Here is a 23405-nt window from a genome sequence, read left to right as displayed (position 1 = left end):
GTTTCGTCACCTCTGTTCTTCGTACCGAAGAAGTCCGGGGAGCTCCGGACTTGTATCGATTACCGCGGAGTGAACCGGATAACCATTAAAAACCGTTATCCGCTCCCTTTAATCCCTGTACTCCTTGACCAAGTTCAGGATGCGGTCATCTATACGAAGTTGGACCTTCGAGGCGCATACCATCTGGTACGGGTGCGAGAAGGAGACGAGTGGAAGACCGCCTTCCGAACCAAGTTCGGATTGTATGAATATCAGGTCATGCCATTCGGCCTCTGTAACGCCCCCGCCACCTTCCAACACTGCCTGGACGAGGTACTCCGAGAATATTTAGACGTATGTGCCGTGGTCTACATCGATGATATCCTCATCTATTCCAGTAGCCTCCAGGAACATGTCCAACATGTACGTGCGGTATTGCAGAAATTGCGAGAACATCACCTCTACGCAAAACTGGAAAAGTGCGAATTTCATCGTACCACTGTAGAGTTCTTAGGTTATTTCCTAACCCCAACCGGCGTACAAATGGATACCAAAAAGGTGCAGGCAATTTTGGATTGGGCACCTCCGGCTAATGTAAAAGATATACAATCCTTTCTAGGGTTTGCAAACTTCTACAGACGCTTTGTTAGGAATTTTTCAGCATTGGTTACTCCAATCACGAAGCTTCTTCGTAAGGGTTGCCCGTTTGTTTGGGATGCCTCAGCCGAACAGGGTTTCAATCGGCTCAAAAAGGCCTTCACCGACGCTCCGGTACTAAAACACCCAGACTTGTCCAGACCGTTTGTGGTTGAAACGGACGCCTCCAGTTATGCTCTGGGGGCCGTTCTGTCTCAAAGGGATCTCACGACAGGTCTATTACATCCGGTGGCCTATTATTCGAGGAAGCTGCTGCCAGCTGAGGTGAATTATATCATCGCAGATCGAGAACTTTTGGCAATAAAAGCAGCATTTAGTGAATGGCGGCACTATCTGATGGGAGCACGTCATACGATAACAGTAATCACAGACCATCGAAACCTGCAATTTATCAAAACCGCCAAGACCTTGAGCCCGCGTCAGTTGCGTTGGGCCATGTATTTCGCGGAGTTCGATTTTATCATCACATATAGGCCCGGAAACAGCAACCAGAAAGCTGACATCTTATCACGCTATCCTGAGCCGACGATTCGAGAGGCGTACCCCACGCCCCAGTCCATAATCCCTCCCGCTCACATCATTGGAGCGACCTCTGACTTCTTTGAAGCCATTCAGAAAGAAATCTCTATGCAAGAACTGCACCATTGGTGCAAACAGGACCCTCGGAACTTAATTCTTGCAGGACTTCCCTACCACGCTCATGCACTGTATCTGCCTACTACGGCACTCCGAGAAAAGGCCATGTCGTGGTGTCATGATTCATCCCTTGTAGGTCATCCGGGAAGATCAAAAACACAAGAATTGGTGGCTAGATATTTTTGGTGGCCAAAGTGGCGACAGGATGTTCAACAACACATATTGAAGTGTGACATCTGTGCCCGTAATAAAGCCAGTCACCAAAAGCCTGCGGGTCTTCTGCGTCCCTTACCAACTCCGGACGTACCATGGCACACTGTAACCTTGGACCTCATTGTGGATCTCCCGCCTATACAAGGTCACACTTCAATATTGGTGATAGTAGATACCTTTTCTAAAATGGCCCATTTTATTCCTTGCAAGGGGGTCCCAACCGCTAGTGCAATTGCGGAACTCTTCCTGCAACACGTCATTCGCCTACACGGGCTTCCACACCATGTTATTACCGACAGAGGCCCACAGTTTACCTCACGATTTTGGCGTGAATTTTGTAAGATTATTGGGATGGAAATCCATTTGTCATCCGGGTACCATCCCGAGACCGACGGCCAAACAGAGCGTGTGAACCAGGGGCTCGAGCAATACTTGCGTTGCTTTGCTGCAAGCAGAGAAACCACTTGGGTCCAGCATACTTGGTTAGCTGAACTGGCCTACAATAATGCCGTACACATGTCCACAAAAAAAACTCCCTTTTACTGTCTTTATGGACGACATCCACATATTCTTCCTGTAGCTGTCCCGTCCTTAGAAGTGGAATTGCCCACACTAGCGGGACAGCGAATTGAAATTGAGCAAGTATGGAAGGAGGTACAGGGTAATCTCGTTAGAGCAAAACACTCTTATAAGTATTATGCAGACAAAAAGTGCCGTACCGGTCCTTCTTATCGTGTGGGTGACAAAGTGTGGCTTTCCACCCGCAATATTCGATTGGATGGTCCCAAAAAATTACAGCCCCGTTACTTAGGCCCCTTCCCGATTGTAAGAATCGTGAATCCAGTTGCAGTTCGATTGGAATTACCATCCCAAATGAAAATTCATCCCACGTTCCACACGTCCCTGCTAAAACCTGCCCCGTATGGAGCTCCCGTCAAGAAACACCCCCCGATAATGGTTCACGGAGAACCTGAATATGAAGTTCGTGCAATTTTAAACTCCAAAAACGGCGCCAATGGCCAATTGTATTATTTAGTGGACTGGGTGGGGTATGGACCAGAAGAGCGCTCGTGGGAGCCCTCACATCACGTTCATGCTCCACGATTGTTGCGCACTTTCCATAAGAATTATCCAGATAAACCCGGAGGGTCTACCTTCCGTGGGAGGGGGAGTGCTGTCAGGGCCAAAACCAAGAACAGACCTAGGCAGGGGGTGCAGAGGGGCATGGTGGGGGCTGTGATGAGTGTACGGGTTATTCCCAGAAAAGTGTATCCATTTAAAAGGCTGCTGTGCCCCTTCTGCAGAAAAGCAGCCTCCAAAGACTACAGTTCCCAGCATGCTCGGGGGCGCCGCGGGCCAATCAGGAGTCCAGCAGGGTGTGGCTCGTCAACGCGCATGCGCAAGCCCCGAGGCACGGGGCTTGCGCTTGAGACTTCGGAAGGAGAGGACGTGCAGAGCCCAGCTCCTCCAGAATCACTCGCGAGGGGCCCCGCCCCGCCGGAGAAGCAGTTCGGCCCCTCGCTCCTGCAAGATAAGTTCTTAAACCCATCTTGGGAATCAGAGGGATCGGGGGAGAAGCGCAGGGGGCTTTAGCCCGCCCATTCCTAGCCCCTGCGCCTACCGAAAAGATAAGTGCGCGTGTATCTTAGACGCGCCGCCAATCTGTTGTGGGGAAGTGGAGCGTACGAAAGGCTTGAACGTGTGTTCCCGCCTCCTGGGACCAGGGAGAACAGGGGGCACGGGAGGCGAAAACACACGTGGCAAAGTTTCCGCGGCGGTCTGAAGGAAGACCCCTGTGGAAGTTAAATAACGGCATTTGAACTAGTGGAGAAGCCTCAGAAAAGTGGCGAACTTGGGCACACTGAGAAGCCCGTGATTTGAGCTCGGGTGGCAACAAGAAATGTTGTGTGTTTGTATGTGTGTGAGGAATGAATGAGAATATGGGAATGCAGAGGCAAAACCCTAACTCGTGTTATTTTTTTTAGCTTCTTGGACCTGCACTGAACACTACGGACCTGCCACAAGACTTGACGGCTTCATCACGGACAGGACACTGAAAACCAGAGCTAAGTGTGCATGCTGAAAATGCTAATTAGTTGTGCACTGAACTAGGTGCATGGTTTTGACTTGTATGTAGAATTAATCAGTGGGCCTCAGTCTGACTAAGTGGAAGTGGAGTGTAAATAGCTACTTGGTACCAAGTACAATTGAAGGTGTGCAACAATCAACCCTTTCCCCTAAATTCCCCGTCCTATCCACAACCACTACCCAATCCTCAATCCGGTTTTCCTAATATTCCCCCAACCTATCCAATCAACGAGACCCTAACCCTCCTTCCCTGCTCTGGTCCGGGTAGCCTGCGTAAGCTTCGACTTGCAGGCTCCACGACCATAGTGGGGGTGGTTGGTACTGCGTCGCTCCTGCGCCTAGGACCAGAGTGCTCTGACAGAGCCTGTCTGCTGTTGCATGTTTGAGCATATTGTAAAATACGCAGGTTGTGATGGTCTGTTCTAACTTCCACTGGAATGACGGCCCCTAATAATAGATGCCTCCATTCTTCGAACGCTCTTTTGATAGCCAACAGTTCCTTTTCCAAGACAGTATAATTCCATTCGGAAGGGGATAATGTTTTAGACAAATATGCGATTGGTCGTTCTTGGCCCTGATCATCTTGTTGTAGCAAGACGGCTCCTAGAGCATGTTGGGAGGCATCAGTCTCGATGATGAAACCCTGCTTTTGATTCGGAGTCTTCAGAATGGGAGCGGTGGTAAACAGATTCTTTAATTCCTCAAAAGAATCTTGAATAGCTTTGGTCCAGACAAATTGAACCCCCTTCTTTAGTAAATTAGTCATGGGTTGTGTAAGAGAGGAGAAATTTGGAATAAATCGTCTGTAGAAATTAGAAAATCCCACAAATCTCTGGATATCCTTACAGTTTGTGGGTACTGGCCAATCCTTAACGGCTGAAACCTTCTCTGGATCCATTGAAATACCTTGAGCCGACAAAATGTACCCCAGATAAGTCACCTGTGATTGATGGAACATGCATTTCTCCATATTGCAGTGTAAATGGTTTCGGTGCAGTCTGCTAAGGACTTCCTGGACCTGAGATTTGTGTTCTGAAAGATTATCCGAGAAAACCAAAATATCGTCAAGATAGACGATAACGGAATGAAGTAGAAGGTCGGAGAAGAGATGGTCCATGAACCTCTGAAAGACTGCTGGAGCGTTCGAAAGACCAAAGGGCATCACCTGATATTGATAGTGACCAAATGGAGTCCTGAAAGCAGTCTTCCATTCATCCCCTTGTCTAATTCTTATTAAATGATAAGCCCCTTTCAAATCCAGTTTGGTGTATATCTTGGCCCCTTGGACTGCTTCTAATATATCAGGAATTAGGGGCATAGGGTATTTGTCCGGAATGGTGATCTTGTTAAGGCCCCGGTAGTCAATACAGGGTCTGAGCTCTGAACAATTTCTTTTTGGAATAAAGAATAATGATGCCGCCGCCGGGGATGTAGACTCAGTAATCAACCCGTTCTTTAAATGAGTGTGTAGATATTCTCGTAGTACTTCTTTCTCGGTGTTAGAGAGAATATACATTCTTCCAAAAGGGAGAGGTTGTGCTGGAACCAACTCAATGGCACAATCATCGCGACGATGAGGTGGTAATTGCATATATTCTGAGGTAGAAAAGACGTCAGCATAATTTTGGTAGTCCTTCGGTAATCCTGAAATGTAGCTGACAATCTTGGTCCTTGGACTCTCTAGAACTGGCAATGTAGGAGCTTCTTTGTTCTTCCCTGGATCTCCAATACAATGCCTCACACAATACTCGGACCCTAAGAAAAGGGATCCAGCCGTCCAGTTAATAAAAGGGTTATGTTTTCTTAACCAAGGTATCCCTAATATGATGGGATAGTGGGCGGCACGGATTATATCCAAAGTTATGATTTCATGATGAGAGGATATTGACATGGACAAAGGATTCGTCTGGCTCAAAATTGGGCCGGAAATTAACGGACTCCCGTCCACACTTTCGACAGGAATAGCCTCGGGTTTTGCCGAACGAGGTATGTTTCTTTGTCTGGCCCATTGATCGTCAATAAAATTGCCAGCGGCTCCACTGTCCACCAATGCTGATATCTCGGGAAGGAAATTTTCACCGATTCTTAAAGTTACTTTTAGAACCAACATATAAGTCAGAGAAGAATCGGGACAAAGTGAACATTGTAAATTATGTGAGGAACCTAAAACTAGAGAGGGTTCCCGAACCGTGGTTCCTCCTACGGCCGGGCGCTGGCGTTTCCCGACTTTCTAGGGGGAGCGATGGGACACTCTTGCACCACATGAGTATGTGCTCCACAATACATGCACAAGTTATTGGTTCTTCTCCGGGTACGCTCCTCTATCGACAAAGGACCTCGAGGGGTAGCGGTTCCTAATTGCATAGGTTCATCGGAACTCGATTTGTTTGTGACCGATGAGGGCTGAGAAGGAAACGGGCGCATGACTCTGCCTCTTCGTCTTTCATTGTTCCGTTCTCGGATTCTGTAATCTAACTGCATAACCAATGCCACTAGTTCTGCCAAGGATGATGGGCGAGGTACTCTGGACACTTCATCTTTTAGCTCCTCTGACAGACCTCTACGAAAAATAGTCACCTGAGCATCGTCTGACCAGGTTGTCTCGCTAGCCATCTGTTTAAACCGGGTGACATAGGTTAGTATGTCTTGGTTCCCTTGTTTAATGTCTAGCAAGTGTTCCTGAGAGGCCACCCTAATTTCCTGCCTAGCGAACATGGTTCGGATGCTGTTACAGAATGCCGTATAGGAGTCAAGAATTGGATTATTGGACGTTACCAATGGGGTGGCCCATGCTAGGCCTGGTCCTGACATTTGAGAAATCATATAACCAACTCTGTCCCTATCATTCTGAAAATAAGCATGTTGGAAAGCAAACTGTATAGTACAGGCATCAAGAAACTCTTTTACCCGATGAGGATTTCCATCAAACATTCCTCCTGGTAGAGCACCGGGAGGAACCTCTGAACACTGAGGGATCCTCACACTTGTAGCCTGCTGAGCTGCCTGCTGTTGTGCAACCTGTTGCTGGGCAGCTTGTTGGGCTGCCTGCTGTTGTGCAACCTGTCGCTGGGCAGCTTGTTGGGCTGCCTGCTGCTGATTCTGTAACAGCGCAGCGTTTTCCTGTTTAAGGGTCTGTACTTCTGAAGTTAAAGCCTGTACTGCAGCTATAAGCTGCTGGATTTGCTGATCCATCTTCCTCTAGGTGTTCCCCAGATACGCCCCCGGCCGTGTCAAAATAATTCTCTTCGTCAGGGCGTTGCTAACTGTAAAAATTGTCACATAAATATTCTAACACGGCCAGAAAGTACACAGAAAACACCTACCTGAGTCCTTTCCCTGCGATTTATGGCGAAAATGAGGAAATACCTAGAAGTCCCTCCACTGGCCGGAACGAAAAAGTCCAGGCCAGGGGTGAGCCCTCCAGGGAAAACCCCCGTAGGGGAAAAAACCCTGTGCCGAGAAGAGCTGCTGGGGTTCGAGGCGTCCAGATAGCTGCTCCTCGGGGAGGTTCCAGATGATCGGGATGTTACTTCTCAATGTAGTAAATGATCTTCGTGCAATCAGTAAGGACTACTGGAACTGGATAATAATATAAGGGGAAATTTGAGATTTACCCACAACACAATCATAAACTGAGAAATGGAGTTTAAGAAGGAAGAAATGGAGGCTTACCCAAAACTAGCCAGAGATAAGCCTTGAGTGAGGAAAGGAGTGTCCCCCGATTTTAGACCCGGGATGTTAGTAGGAACTAACCAGAAAACTGGGAACAAAACAGAAAAATATGAACCTAGTAGCAGAGGGAGTTGAACTGACTTCCTAAAGATATTCGTGAGGAATCTTACCCTCGGAATAAAATGGTGAGTAAGGCTCGGCTCCAAACGTGGGTCGGAGTATATAATCACGACAGATGAGATGAAGCTTTTGCCTGAAGGAAAACAAGGAATGAGATACCTGTGAAGGTACAAGATCTCTCCCCACTATACAATGAGAAAGCAGAGAAATAAAAAATATGAAGAGACGTACCCGCTCAGTGAGCGTTGGTGGTTAAAGGAGGCGTCTCCGCCCTGAAGTGCAGGCAGAGGGATTCGGAAGTGAGGAAGGGATTCTTCTGCCGAAAGCTAGGAACACATATAGGGACGAAAGCCAGAACAAGGATTAAAGTGCCTATCAGGACAGAGGAGCTAAAAAGGCAATTCTAAGTATGGGGAAGAACAAATAGTAAATAGTTAGTGTTCGAACTCACGAAGCGTCTCAGAACTCTGTGGAGAGTAGCAACGCACTGAACTGCCGTTGCCGTCTCGTGATAAGCGTTGCGTGCGTAGAGGGGCGTGGCCATGGAAAGGTTGGTCGCTGCTTGCAACACTAGACCGTTGCCTGCAGTACTGCAATTCGCCATGATACCGGAAGGAGCCAGGTAAGGTACTGCCAGATCGCTGTGCCGTGTCCTCATCTCGACAGTGTATTACACACAGACACCTACGGGAGGCAGTTGTGGAGGAACCGTGGTTGGTGCCAGAAGCCTTCGTTGCAATGTAGCCACCAGAGTACTAAGGGTGGATAAAATGTCCAGTGACCAGTCCCTCTGTGGATGAGGCTGCTGGGCTGGCTGCACCAGAGCCAGTTCGTCCCATGCAGTGGATCGATGCAATGGTGGCAATACTGGCAGCCTTATGAGGCTTGCTTTATCACATGGCGAACCAGGCAGCTTCCTAGGAGGCAGTGTCTCACGTTGCAGGGACGAAGGAGGTGATATAACGGGCACCACATTGCAGTCTTCCAAATCTTCAGAGGAAGAGATACTTGATTCCACTATGATGGTCCCTTCTGGAAGCGTCCCCACTCTGAAGTCTGGATATGAAGGCAGAGGAAGCACAGATAGTGCCGACACCGTTGGTTGGGGTGGAAGAGATGGTTGTAACAGTCAATGGTGCCATAGTCGTGACCATGCGAGAAGATGCCGTTTTTGCCATCGACGGCGGTACCATAGTCATTGACGTAGTCGTTGTTGAAGTCTTCTTTGACGGGGTAGCCTGTTTGCTCCATGTCGTCAACGGTTTCGAAGGTGGAGTACTCGTGGATGGTGTAGCTGGCTTCATGTGTGGACGATCTGGAGGAAGACGTGGCCGTCGACGAGGACTTAATTGGCACGGACTTCGAAGAGGACGTGGATGGGGTAGATTTGACTGTCGACGACAAAAAGTGGACACCAGACTCCGAAGTGGATTTGCTTGACAGCGTAGCCTCTGTCGGTCGAGGAAAAAGGCCATGGCAGCTCTTTTCTTTAGACACCCCTGTGCAATGACCTTGGGCGATGACCAGTCTTTGCGATGCTCTCGGCTCGTCAACGGAAGCTTCCCTGTATTTCTTCATGCTGCTGGTGTGGACTTCATGCAACCTAGACCTCTTACTGGAGGTGGTTCGCTGGGCTGTCCTGCCCTTCCATAGAGAACCATGGTTCAGCTCGAGCCACACGACGACACCCCGGTGGTGATCATGCAGCGTTTAAGGATGGACATATCTTGCAGTTATGTGTTACGCAATGAGGGTGAAGACAATAAAGACGGTCATCGTGGTGGTCGTTGATGTAGACATTCAGCCTACAGCGGGCACACGCCTTTAACAGGCTCTTCCTCGTGGACTCGGCCATGAGGTAGGCCCTAAACTGCGTAGACGATAAGCGTTGAAGATCACCGGCAGCGGGAATGGTCTACGGACTCTGCAGCGTCGCCGGTTGTTGATTAGTTGTTGCTGATTAGTCGTCGAAAAAGATGATTTTTTTTGGTGGCAAATGTTAATTTTTAATGAAGATTACTTGGAGAGAATATTTGAGGACTCCCAACACGAATGTGGGGTGAAGAATCTGAAGGTGGCCGACAGAGGAGGAGTTAAGGGAGATGTTACTATTGCTTATGGGCAGTATGACCCAAAATGACTGTACTAGAGCACAAAAGTGACTGAAAGTTTAAGTTTAAACTGCTCTGTTAGCGAGGAGCCAGCCTGACAGGGAATATTCACAGCATGTGAATCTATGAAAGATCCAATGCTGGTAAGTTCAAAAATACTCTATTTACTATGGGCCCAAAACACACACGAAAAATGAAACAAGCAGATAATACTCTCACCAACACTCAGTTGTAAAAACATATATACAATCATCTTAGGTTTGTAGAAATGCATACAATTCACTAAGACACTTGAAAGGAAGGCAAGTCATTATGCAATTAGGAAAACCACTTCACAAGCTTAACACCCTTACGTTAGGAGTTCAATCCTTAAGTTGCACGAGGCCTTGTGCCCAAAAGTCACAAAGTTCTTTTGGAAGAAGTGACAAAGTTAGAAAAGGTTCTTGTGGTGATGAAACATGCCCCTAGAAGAAGTCTCAAGGATTTTACAGGTAAGTAAAATACATTTTCTATCTCTTAGAACAGCTTTTAAAACTAATGTTTACAAAGCGAAAGAATGGAATAAACTAACATTTTTTCTAAGGTTTATTATAGAGGAGACACAGGTGGCTGCAATTATTGCGATTACTCCCCACCCTTACAGTGATTTTGCCAAATGACTTGGCAGGTCGACTGGGAGTCACCGGAGGTAGGTTTTCCAACCATTGGATCCAGTAGGAGGTGCCCAGGAGCTGGGGGTGCAAGGAAGATTCTGGTTGGATTCAGGCGCTGAGTGCAACCTTTTCCAATGAAGAATTGCAGCAGGCATCGATGCAGGCCTCTTCAGGACACTTCCAGACAGAGGGGAGCCGGTTCCAGCAACAGTCACTGCATACCGGTGAAATCAGGCATCTCAACAGTCGTGATCGAAGAAGACCTTCCAGGACAGTATTCCTCGATGCTGGGAAGCTGAAACTTGGCGGGAAGACGACCCCTAGAACGAGCTGGCGACCAGCGAAGTTCAGGCAAAGACACAGAGCGGCAACGCTTCTGGTGCGGTATCCCAATTCAGAGCTGGTCGGTCCACCGGGTGGTCCAGGGACAATTCCAAAGGCTGAAAGCTGCACTAACTCGAAACCGGTTGGTCCCACAAGTCCAAGGTTCGAAGCACCGAAGAGGACCTTCTCGCATCAGGTAATCCAGCAGGGCTTCACCTGGACAGTTGCCGGAAAGGTCGCTAGGCCTCTTCAGGAGTCGTCTTCAGTCGGATGCACAGATGCACGGCCACACAGGATACTTGGCTCCATTGCCGATCTGCTGGAATGGCTGCAGGACTCCTCTTATTCTAAATTCAGATTCAGTTGAGTGACCAAACTCAGCCCTCCAATAGTAAGGATCTGCACCATTCATTCAGCCAGCCAGCAGTGGCCCAATCAGGGACCACTGTGGTTTTACTCATGCATGCACACACACTAGACTTTCAGGCACTACAGTTTGTGGACTGGGACCAGACAGTCCCACCCACTTCCTGTGTCCACACACAAATGGCAGGCACTAGCCTGGGAAAAACAGCAGTGTTCCCAGGCAAATGCATGAACACATTAGGGATTTCCTGACCTAAGAAGGCCAATAAACAATGTGACCAAAGGACAAGAGGAAAATCTTGTGCCACGCCTATTTTAGGACACTAGCCACGTTTAGTAGCCAGATGCAGTAAACGCAAATATTCACACTAAAAAGAGTGTAAAAATGGTACAAACTGTAATTGCTGCCACGAGCTAGTCCATAGTCATATAAAAGTAACCAAAAATCCCCAGTGTAAAAGACTAGGGTGATACAAATGTATCGCATGCACCGCAGTGTAAGATTCTGCGTGCACTGTTAGAGAAGTTACTCAAAATAGTAAAAAGATAAAAGGGACACAGTTTGTTACGCTCACCTGGCTCCTACAGAGGCATCGGTCGGACCCGGACTGCTGCGGCCTCCACCCACGTGATGCGTAGTGCAGCGATGACTGACTGGATCCCCCCTCCAATTCTTGTTTGTTTGACTCATAGAAATATTCTCCTACAAGTGGAGAGATGGATTTAGCCACTTGTGGATTCAAGTGATAGCACCCCCACTGTCCTCCTCTCCAATCACCAGTGAAGTGCCCTCTCAGCAATCTCACCTTATATTCTTGAAGGATGAGCCCTCCATCCTGCGAAGTACGCAGGGGCGCGTTGATGACCAGTTACTTCACCGGCCTGAAGATATTGGAAGAGTTGTAGACGAATCCTGACTCCAACAGGTCCTGGCAAAGAGCCGGGAGTATATAGTTCGTAAGAGTTCAAAATGTCTGGAATTCACTCCTGTCCAATTCCTCTTATCTTGCAGCTTTGACCCAATAAGAAGATTGACAACTGAAAGCGCTCCGGTAAAAGTCTGTGTTACCCAACACTGTCCGGTAAATAATGCCCAGGGTTAAACTTGCTGCTTTCTCCTTTTCTCACAGGTGCGGCATAAGAAGAGGTGGCCTGCTGATGAATAATACCTCCGACTGTACAATCAGGTAAGCATATGGCGGCTAAAGAGATTGTCTCTGTCTATTCTCTCTGCTCACCTTGTTGTTTCTTGTCCCCCTTAGGTGCCGGAATTCGGCGATGTAAAGATGGAGACAGCGCCGGAACGAAGAGATTCTGCGTGGAACGGTGAGTATGGCGCGGCGTTGCTGTTGGCGATGCGACGCGTTTAAAACAAAGTCTTTCCTCAGGTTTGAAGATGCGATGAATCCGGGATCAGGTAAGAAATCAGGTAATACTCTTGTTCTAACCTTTGCTTCTTTCCTTCTTTCTAGGTGCTCCAGGTTCGAGGCGGGCGTGGCAAAAGGATGGATGCTGCTGCTGGCACGGTGAACGTTACGCTGCTGGATGCAGAATAACGCGAAGCGTGTGCTGCTCTTCGGGCGTGGTTTAAATAGCCTCCAAAGTAGTCCCAGGTAGGTATTCCTCCCCGACCACACCAGAGTAACAAAATAGTCCCTAAGGTAAAGTAGTCCCTTCCAGGCCTCACATGGGCTTGGATCTTCTTGCAGCATGGTCTGTACTTATGAGCCTAGCGCCTATGGCGCCAGGACTGAACCCAGACAGCCCCTAGCAGGGGTTGCTGGGTTTTCTCAAGGCAACATGATGCCTGCTCCCGGGGCTGATGGACGTGGTCTGGATGCCCGGGGGTATGCATCATGACACTTTACCAGTACTGATATTTTGAAGGACTGATCAGTTTCCCCATCACAAAAAGCCAGGGGCTACACTTGTCTGTAAAATGTCAGGACAGCTTCAAAAACAAAAGCAAATCTGTTTAAGGCTCCATAGAAAGCGAAATATTTCCTAACAGCAAGATATATGGAATTACAGTAAATCCATAAATTGACTAAGCTAATTGAAGGACATACTCCTTTGTTTTGGTCTGTTTTTGTGTTAACGAAAAAAGGTATATCAAAACCCTTGTAGTTTTAAAAACGTATACCTTTACTGAACTTTGTTAATACTAAGCAATTTTTGTAACAATGCAAACTTTCTGGGATCAGGGGACCTGAAATCTTAAGTTCATAGGCTGGAACTTGTGCATTTATTGTGCATTTATTGCGATGGAAAGGCAGAAGAACATTTATTTTTCTTATTTTATTGGCAACTTTTAATGTATCAAACCTGCACATACAACTTATTTCTGGTTGCAAGGACTGACCAGAGAGGATGGGGTGGGAGCAGTTAAAGGTGGGGGTAGGAGGCAAAGAAGGGGATAAAGCTGTCAGTCACAGGCAAACATTTCTGAAACCCCAAAGTGCTTAAGGGAAACAAATAGTGGTGTGGACAGCCAATGTGGTATCGCTGTTGCTGCACAGATTAATAGCAAGGCTCTTTTTAGAGTTGTGCGCCAGGCTGTTGAGGTAAGACCTGTCTGAATCACTTTGTGAACGAAAGACATTCTTCCAAGACTTTTATATCTTGTGGTAGTTGATTCCAGAGCAGTGGGCTTTGGAAAGGTAGGAGTTTGTCAACTACTTTATTTTTCTTAGTGTGGACTTCTTGTAGTTGCATCAGTAAGTGCAATATTACATTTCCTGATGGACTGTAGTGTTTGAGGCAGTCTGTCGTGCATTTTGCGCCTTTCTTCCAGTATGCCCTATATTACAGGCAGAACATATTGAGGCTTATTCAATCTCCAATAGGAACTCCCTGCAGGGTATTCAGCAACGCATATATGTGGTCTTATGGTTTAAGACCCAGGATCAGTCTTGCTGCTTTGTTCCGTACCAGATGGGTTTGCCAGATTATTTTTTTTGCCAGACCAAGGTAAAGGATGTTGAAATAGATTAGTCTGAATAAGATAGGCGCTTGTGCCAATTTATTTTATGGATTCTATGCAGATGTATCTTTTTCATTAGGTGGAGATGGTAACGTGTGTTGCAAGTCAGTTTCTTTATTTGAGGTTTCAGGAACCGTGGGTATCAAAAAGTTAGGGGTGGGCTAGTGGCCTTTTGAAAAGGTGAGGTCTTGTCAGAAACTCGCCTTTAAACATAAGCTGTTTGCAATTCAGGCTAGTATAGGCAGTCGGGTATAACATTCCCGCTATAATGTTTGAAATTATTTTGGTGTTGTCAGCAGTGATTTTTTTATGAGTTTGTGATGTTCTCCACTCTACTGGCGAGGGGTGTGTGTGAGCATTCAACATCCAAGGCAAGAAGGCTGAGCCTTGCTTGACTGCGTAGTCAAATGTGGATGGGCTAGCAGTACAATGTAGCCAATTTGACTAGGCTGGTGTGCCAAGAGGGAACTTTCCCATCTAGAAGAGGATGGTTTCCTCATAGGCCATTTGCGCCTTGAAATACATTGTGTATAGGGGCATTATAAATACCCTTTGAATAAAGGCCAGAGAAAGGTTAAAGAGGTCAAGGAGAATGGAATGATCTAGGGTATTATAGGCTGCTGATATGTCTAATGCTTTCAGAATACCCTGTTGGTTGGTGCTCCAATGTCCTTCCTCATATTTAGAAGCATAGTGTCTGTGGTATTTTGTGGGCAGGATTTAGAGGAGGTGGGGGTGAATTTGATTTCTTTAGGAGTGGTGCGATGGTTGCCTCCTTTTGCTAGCTGTGTGTCAATCCATTGTGCTGTGATGCATTACAGGCACGGGTCGATGCAGGGTGCCAATGTGTCTATCTGCTCTTTACGGAAGGAGGCTGGAGAAGGAATTGGATGGATTGGGCTTTCAGTTTGTGTACCACTTCCCTAACGTCAGACTACGCAAAAATGAATACCTGAAATTTAGCAGAGGAAGTAATAGTTACCGTCTGTACAGGTTTCCATGTAGTAAAGGGCATATTACATTGGTGCTTTTTAGATCTTGCCAATACAGGAGCCGAATAGGTCAGCTAGTTCTTGGAGTGTTTCCCATTTCTACTTGCCTGAGTGGTTGAGGACACATCTATTGATTTGGAAGTGGTTTCTAATTTTGTTCAGGCCTCAGATTCGATTAGTAAAGCGTTCCTTCGGCTCTTATTTTCAGGTGATACAGTGGATTGTGCAGACTTGGTCCTTGAGGAATGTGTTTGGTTTTCTCAATTTCTATTCAAGTTTCCTCTATTCTCTTTGCAAGGCTCCTGATAACGTATTCAAATCGCGTGTCGGCTATTTTTGATTTGTTTGCGACAGAGCTAGGATGTTTACAGTTCTAATCTGTTCGACATTCAGAGCGTGCAGGTTGATGGGGGTGTTTCAGGCCATTTCTTCTAACGGGAGCAGGTGTTTGAAGATTGGTCTGTGGTCTTTTCTGCCGAGATTATTATAGGAGCACAATATTGTGGAATCCATTCTGGGATTGGGGTAGGTTTTTAGAAATTATGCTGTTAACAAACAATGCATCTATGGGCCTCATTACAACCCAGGCGCTAATGGGTTAACAGCGCCGTAAAAGGCTGCGGCGCCGTTAACCTATTAGCGCCTAATTACGAGGTCCCTTTGCGGGACCCGACCTTAACAGCTGGTGTTACCAGCCGTTAAACTAGGGACCCGCAAAGGGACCTTGGTGCCAAGTACGGTGCCGCAATTTGCGGCACCGTACTTAGCGCCTTCCCCATTCCCATTGAGCCATATGGGGCAAAAATGGGAATGGGGGAAGGGCTATGGCGGCATGGGGAATTACCGCCCCGCCAAACTCGGAATGGGGTGGTAATTCCCCATTCCGCCATGGCGGACACCAGCATGGACTATGGTGCTAATAGCACCATGGTCCTCCGCCTGGGTCGTAATGAGGCCCTATGTCTCATTTTTTAAAAACATTTATGGGAAAATGTAATGTCTTCAAAATGGATGATAATTCAAAAAGCAACCATTTAGCTGTTTATAAAGCAATACAATGCAGAGAAAGGCACCATGCTCTTTCCAAAGTGCAAGAAATATGTTAAGGCAAAAAGGTGGAAGAGAAGCTAGGTAGACTGATATTTAGGGCAAACAGCCCCCACAGCCCCTCTTTTAATGGCAAAACTCACAACTGCTTTTACTGGGAAAAGCGAGAGCAGGGCTATCTTTAAAGCAGCATATTCCAAATTTGGTTGCATCCGTGAAGGAGTATAAGGTGAAACTGAAGGACGCAATCAGCGAGACAAGGCAAATAATATACATCTTAAAGCGGAGGGAAAAGCTTTGAGGGTCCTCACAAGAAAGGTCTGGACATTAAATAGGGATGAAGCTCTCGAAATCTGTTCAAGAGCAAGGAGGCTATCCATGACAAAACGGTGATGCTGAGAGCAGCGGCACTGAGACAGGACATTAAGGTCAGATCAACCGCATACAGACATCATCGAAGACCGAGAAAAGTACAAACGTCTCTTGAGGTGCCACATCCAGCTTATTTACTGAAAAGCCGACCATGATCAAAAACAATTGTTCTTGCGTGAGCATAATGCGCCTGAGGAGAGAATATAAAGGACATTAGGTATTGTGTCAGCCGCACTCTGGAATTAACTTGAGAATGGATGACATATGACATGCAAGGGTTCAAATAATAAAACTGCGCCTAGACGGAAGGGAAAGTTGCTAACTTCCACACTCTGGCAGGCTTATTATGCATTTGGGAGAAAGAAGGAAGGGTTAACAAGGGATGCCCATGGAGATGGGTATAGCATGATGGTCTATGCAGACAAAATGAATGGGTCTTGCCAAATGGGAGAGTAAGGAGACCATCCGAGGAGGAAACATTCTGCTGTATCAAAGTCCTTTTAAATACTATTAGGTGCCCGCACAAAAGAAACTTTGCAATTTGGTGGGGAGAGGCGACCCTTAGATAATCTCAATATAGAAACACGGTGTTGATAAGATCATGGTGCATGAAAAATATGTATAAAATGTTGTGGGGGCCCAGCCAAACCTGGGAAGATGGGGTGGATCGAGAGAACAACGGGTGTCTAATGAATCAGAAAAGGATTGAGGGTCAAGGATTTATCACATGCATCTCCTGATTAGAAGGAAAGAGGAGCCAAAGTGAATTTACTATGGGCCTGCCTAAAATGGACTTCCTAAACTGTTGCATTCTGATGCCAATGGTGATTGACAGTTTCCCAAAATAATAAATGTGTATTTTGAATCTTTTACAATGCATGTGCGATATCTTTTATCTAAAACCAATACAAATATATGTTTCGAAAGGGTGTGAAAAAGGCCAAGAGTGTGGGGTTTGCAATCAGGTCTGTAGGGTTTCAGGATTGGTGAGAAAGGAATTAAGAGGAACACAGGGTTGATTGACCTTCATGTTTCAGTCCCCTTCATAATAAGGGGGTGGAGCGAGTCATTCAAAGAAGACACTGTTGAATGAGGAAGCATTGCCAATGAGGGTGCAGGTGACCGCAATTTGTCTAATGCGAGAGTCAAAGAAGAGATACTGCAAGAGGGCTTCACTGAATGCAGAAGCCTGCATATTGGGAAGAGAGGACGTGTAGTATTTTTTGAAAAGCATGGACACTCCCACCACTACATAAAGACCATCTATTCTTACATAAGCATTTGCACTAAGTCAGTGTTATAGTAATGATGGTGGAGTAGCAAAGGCCAGACATCCAGGCTTTGATGAGATAGAAGAGAACAAGAGAGTTGTCTGAGAAGAGGGCAAATAATTCTTTGGCATTTTGGAAGGCAAATCGACTAAAGCAAGAGGGATTTGAAAGAGCCGACAGGAGGGACAAAGAGGGAATTAGAAAGTAATGGAAAACACTGTGTTCACTGCATCACAAAATATTTCCTTTAGTGTCAAATCAGGAGTAGCTCTTCAGTTGAGTGCTACATTTTGAGCGTATTTGTTATTCTTGTATGATAGAATTTTAGCTGCTCCTATGGTTCTTTCCTTTTTTGTCCCTTTGTCAAATTTCAAGTAATATAAATGCTAAAACAAAGTCTTATTAGAAAAAGGCAAAATAAAAAGGATACTGAATAATTTCATCCACTTGCTCGAGAGGTTCAAACTCATGTTCTTTTCCGTCGGCGGCACACACCACTGTTGCAAAGGCCTACAAAGACAGAATTCAAGGGGCAGATCATTAATAAACCACTCTTTGGGATAAGTCTCTTCCTGCATTTGTATCAATCTAAGTGTCGGCATACAGTACAGGGTAAATGGAAAACAAAACGTTTTCTGTCTCTGGCAAGTGTGGCATTCATAAGACCGACATAGAAAAACAACTTTATATAAAGCATTGGAAAAATGCTCTCTGGTTTATATGGTTACAAAAACCCTTTGAAAGGGCTTCAAAACATCCATGATATCACATGTACAATTATAGGAGATTAACAAAACTGCATCTTAGTTGGAGATTGAAACTCAAACGTTGTTTGCTAGGCTTTGTTCTATTCTTGTCCTGTCAGATTTGTCTGCCCTTTCAGTTATCCTACTATGCTTATTTCCTCACTATCTATTTCTAGTTCTGAAATGGCTCAAATGGTATCTGTTGCCTCACATCATCTCCGTCAAACAGAAGGCTACATAGTCATCTCCAGCCATGGTGCTCCACAAGCTGCAGCTCTTGGTTCTCTTATGTTTTCCACTTGCATCAGACCGTCGGCTGATTTTCTCCTCTCACAAGGCTTTCATTCAATTTTTTTTAAAGCAGGTAATTCACCAATCATTGATTTTCCTCTTTCTTTCACCTCAGAAGGGATGTCTAGACATGCTGCACGTCCATCTTCAGTTGTGGAGGTATTTGGGGATGGATAATCTATACATTTCTTTTGTCTGGATGCCTCTGAAAATGTGGTCTGGTTCTTTCCATCAACTGCCCCTCTTCAGGCCGATAGTGTTATTACTTATAGACCTGCTACACGGAATAGAGGTGCATCCTACTTTTAATGCTTCAGCAACCTGCATGCACAGTACAATACACAAAAGTTGTGTTATTCCCATCTCATCTTTAAGACTACTTCTGCCAACACTGGTTGTATCCTATTCGATTATTGTTCCCTCCTGTCTCTATTTAAGAGTTTGCTACCTTTGCAATCAATCCCAATTTACACCGATTCTCTTTGTTGTACCGTATCGCTAACTTGTGTGATGGGTCAGTAATCCAAGGTAGAAAACCTCTTGTGGTTTTCTCAGAATTAAACATTTTATTAAAAGAAAAAGATGTAAATACATCCTTGCTAAGTCTACTCTATCAGGGCGTTCCCTACTTGGTCTAGGAGCTAAGGGGATCACTCCTAAGCGAAACAAACTGGCCCTGACATTACAACAAAGAATCTAAAATAAATGTTCAACAACATAAATGAATGAATGAATGATAAACAACCAGCAATTTGGATGACTTTCACCTGTCCTGGGTAAATCCCTTCCCCAGGATTGTTCAAAGTCAATTTCTCCAAATGTTAAACAGAAGAATACAGTCTTGAACCAGGTCCTGCAAGTTCCAAATGAAACAAAAGTTCACCGAACAAAAATAATCTACTGGTAACAGTTCTTCAGCTTTAAATTGAAAAGATCCGTCCCCAATTCCAGCCAAGAAAATAGCACCAATGCTAATCCTGGATGTTTTCCTTTCAAGATTGCTTTGCCACAGTTCAGAAAATAGATAAGCCATTATTGTGATTTGGTTTACAGTAAGCCTTACACGAGTAATAGAATAAATATATAAAATACATCATACTACAATTTTTTACATGAAGGGGAATAAAAGTTTAAGTTTATGCATACATTCAATCTAAACAACGTAAAACATCATTAAAAAAATTGAGAAATCAAAGACACATTCCTTCCTCATGAGTCTAGCCCACAATAATTCCCTGGAATTAACTGTATCAAAACACTGAGAATATTTGTAATACCCATTTCTCTTCTGGCAAAGACAAGGACATTCCATGACCCAATGTCGCAAAGTTTCGACACAATCAGGAGAATTACAAAAAGAGACAGTTCAAGTTAGAGCTTGTTGATTCAAGCGAACCACAATGTTCGGTCCGTTCTCTAGTAGGAAGCTGATTAAGTTTGAAACGCACATAAAGAGATCGAATTTTCACACAAAAAAAGCAAATCAAATCAGTGCAAATGTGATTTTTTTTCCTCAAGAATTTACCATACTCATTGTAGGAAGAATATGGGCCTCATCACAACTGTTTATTAGCGCTGGATCAAGGGTTGGGCGGTAATAGGTATTCCCCATTCCGTCCACTTGACCCAATGGGGCATTTTCGGCGCAATTAGCGCTGACTAATAGCTCCCGAAAATTGGCATTTTTCTGGAGCATTTAACCCAAGCTTGGGGTAAATGCTGTCAGACTCATGTTTGAGCTGATCCTTAAATGCAGGGGGAATAGAGTTACTGCCGCATTTAAGGACTACCGCCCAACTCGTGATGAGGCCGTATGTCTTAACAGCATCCAATGTCAAAAGCCAATCTTGCCTAAAGAGTTTAGATTTTGCTCCTACAGGTCGATTAAGAAGTTCCTCCTCAGATGAACCAATGGAGGAAATCAACTCATGCATCCTACTTGTATACATAATTACAGATTGTAACATTTGTTCCTCAGCCATTTTGCTAAAATCACAATAGAGTGAATTTACACCATGCCTAAAAAACTTAGCATAATTAAGCAGTTGTCTCCACATGTATCGTGCTTGTAGGGATGTATGAGCCAATTCATGGCAAATAACTGCATTCAGAATAGCCATTGCAAGGGTCAAAAACTTCTTTCCATAAATGCCCCTGTAGAATATTCAAATAGCTACCCAAGTCCAACAGGGACACATCAAGCCCATAAAGTAAAACAGACACAATTGTAATAGGGTAGTAATGTAGAGCTGGAAGAATGGCGAATTTACAAACTCTAGAAAGTAGCTGTTTCATATGTGAGACGAGAGCAGTGAGCTTGGCCCTCAAAGACACTTGCCACATAGCTATGGAGGAAGAATTTAACAAACTGTATCCCAAATATCTCACAGAGAGTACCTGCTCAAACCTATCTCCCAGAACCCACCTCATAACCTTAGGTTTGATACTCCGGGAGAATATAAAAATGTTTGATTTAGAGCCATTGGCATGGAGATTTTTCTTTACTGCATACGAATGCGGCCAAATAATCTGTTCTCTGGGTAGGTTCCCACTCGGGAGGGTCTACAAACACAGATATTTCTCCTCTGTGAAAGGTAGTGAGCTAAAACATGCTTGCAGACCCTCCCGAGTGGGCACCTTCCCAAGAACAGGTTATTTGGCTGTGTTCGTTCTCGGCAGGAGGGGCTCCCAGACCTCTTTTTTATGTTTAGGAACTTGGGGTTTCACCTAAATTACACAGGTTATCCAGACATGGACCCCTTGCTCACTGTGCTTAGAGAGGCACAGCTTCACCTCACTGATAAGGCCCGATTAGGCCGAAACACGCGTCTGGGGTTGCAGTTGGTTGGCAGTGTTCGTTCTCGATAGAGGGGCTCCCAGACCTCTTTTTGTATTGTAGAAAGATGTCTAATTACCGCTGTAGGCAAATGGGCGTACAATCAAAAAAATAATCAGGTAATCCGCAAAAGGAAGCCAGTTCCGTTTTAACTGACCCAACCTAGCAGGGTATATGTTATCCATTCAGTAGTCAAAAGCAAAATTTAGTACGAGATCTCCCAATTTTGGATCAAAAAGTTGGCAAGATTCACAGTTTGCTTTTAACAAGGTGGACATATACATAAAAACAATCTGTGACTTGTACAAGCATCTGTCCCATGTATAGATAGGAGTGTCGCTCATTGGTGCAAACTGTAGCTGAAATTGCTCCCATTCGGACAAAAACAAGTCCCATTGCACCCCTCTATTTACACTCGTATTAGCCACTTCTTCTATCAACTACCCTTCTACTACTGCTACTGTGGAAACCAGACTGCTTGGTTCCACAGTATGCCACAACTTCAACTAACTTCAATGTGACATCTACTAATAGTATTATTACACACAACCACGGTTCCGTTAGTTCAACTTTATATGTTAGAATGGTTAGGCATTTTAAAGACAAGACACTTTGACCTCTATAGGTAGGCAAGGCGCTCTTCTTCCCTATGCTCCAAGAAAAGGGCAACCTCTTTGCCTCTTCCAGTCTGCCTTACTGCCACAAGGATAACCTGTTTCTGCTTTCAGACTGACCCTCTCCCAACTTCAACAGTCTTGGCATCGCAGGTTATTTGGTCAGTCTTCTTAAAGCACCCAGCACCCTTCTCCAGTTTTGTACACACCTTCTTGATTCCAGTAGCTACCTTGAAGCTGTATTGCCACACTTCCAACTTCATATCACAATGTCTCACTTGTATCAGAGGACACTGGACCTTTAACAACTTGGCCAGCTAGGTGGATTGATTTACAACTTCTGCATTTAAAGAATATTCGTTCTTAGGGTTACAAGGTTCTGTCTTCAAAAGGAAAAACTATTTTAGGCATACGCAACCACTCTTTGAGGTAGATCTTCAACCTTAAGTGTCTGTATTCTCATGGATTAACACAGACATTATCTGCTCCGGTCGGGAATCACAATTGGCACACAATTGGTGACACGCGACCTTCCTTTGATGCCGTAATATCTTGTAACAAATGTGAAAGTCAGTGTTCGGAGTGTTTTATAAAGCTTTCTCCCCCTTTATTGGAGATACGCGACCACTCCAGTAACTTTTAAAAGTTCAACAATGGGAAATGCAAGGTGTTTCTTCACACGCGAGCACCATCACTTTTACTAGAAGTTAGCGTGACACACTTCCATTATAAAGGATAGCTTTCACAACATCAAACAGTCTATACTCGCTTGTACTCTAACGCAAGCCACTTTAGAGCTGGTAACATTTACCGGCTAAGGTTTATGAGTGAACCTGAACGCTAAGCTTCACTCACCGGCTCTAGGAACACTGCAGTTGCGGGCTGCTTCAACTGCCCGACTTCTCCTTCGAAGGATTTAGGCACCCTTGGGACCCTCTGCAGCACGGCTGCCACCGGTCCGGCCATGCCAACTTGGAGTCTCTTGCACTCTTCTGTCCCTCGGCTTGCTTCTTGCCACAGGCCTCGGTCTTCAGCACGGTCACGGCTCGGCAATTACAGCCACTAGGCGCACCTGGGAAGACCTTCACTTTCCACACGTCTCTCTCTCAGTGCAGCCACGGCAAGGCAGGGTTTGTGAACACAGGACCTTCTCAGAACTTGCAGGTGAAATCTGCTCTCTCAGCATCCCATCATCTCTTAAGTGATCACACTTCCTCATGAACTGCCAGCCTCGTGCTCTTCTCCTTCTACTACTGCTAATGGTAGCCTTCCAGCTCCTGCTACAGGTGCTCTCCCAGCTCCTTCCTCCTGCTGCAGCCTTTTATGCCTCTTCGGTGGGGCAATTGATTTCAGGTGCAGGACATTACTCTTAATTGCCTGACCCTGGCAAAGGCTGTTAGGCCCGATTGCCTCTCCTCTACTTCGACATGCCTC

At 45.5% G+C, this 23405-nt stretch overlaps 1 protein-coding gene across 5 annotated transcripts in view; it reads right to left on the bottom strand.

The window, feature by feature from the left end:
- The window catches only part of ORC3 (origin recognition complex subunit 3), an 876882-nt gene that overhangs the window by 38697 nt on the left and 814780 nt on the right, over positions 1 to 23405 (bottom strand). For all 5 annotated transcript variants that reach the window (XM_069606386.1, XM_069606387.1, XM_069606390.1 and 2 more), the window contains one exon: positions 17915 to 17994. In XM_069606386.1, the coding sequence (XP_069462487.1) occupies positions 17915 to 17994 (80 nt within the window). The remainder of the gene's footprint in view (positions 1 to 17914; positions 17995 to 23405) is intronic.

Source organism: Ambystoma mexicanum, chromosome 4p, assembly GCF_040938575.1.
Source record: "Ambystoma mexicanum isolate Mex_15411 chromosome 4p, UKY_AmexF1_1, whole genome shotgun sequence".
Classification (NCBI taxonomy): Eukaryota; Metazoa; Chordata; class Amphibia; order Caudata; family Ambystomatidae; genus Ambystoma; species Ambystoma mexicanum.
Note: the sequence above shows the minus strand (reverse complement) of the source record. Positions and strands in the feature narration are given on the sequence as shown.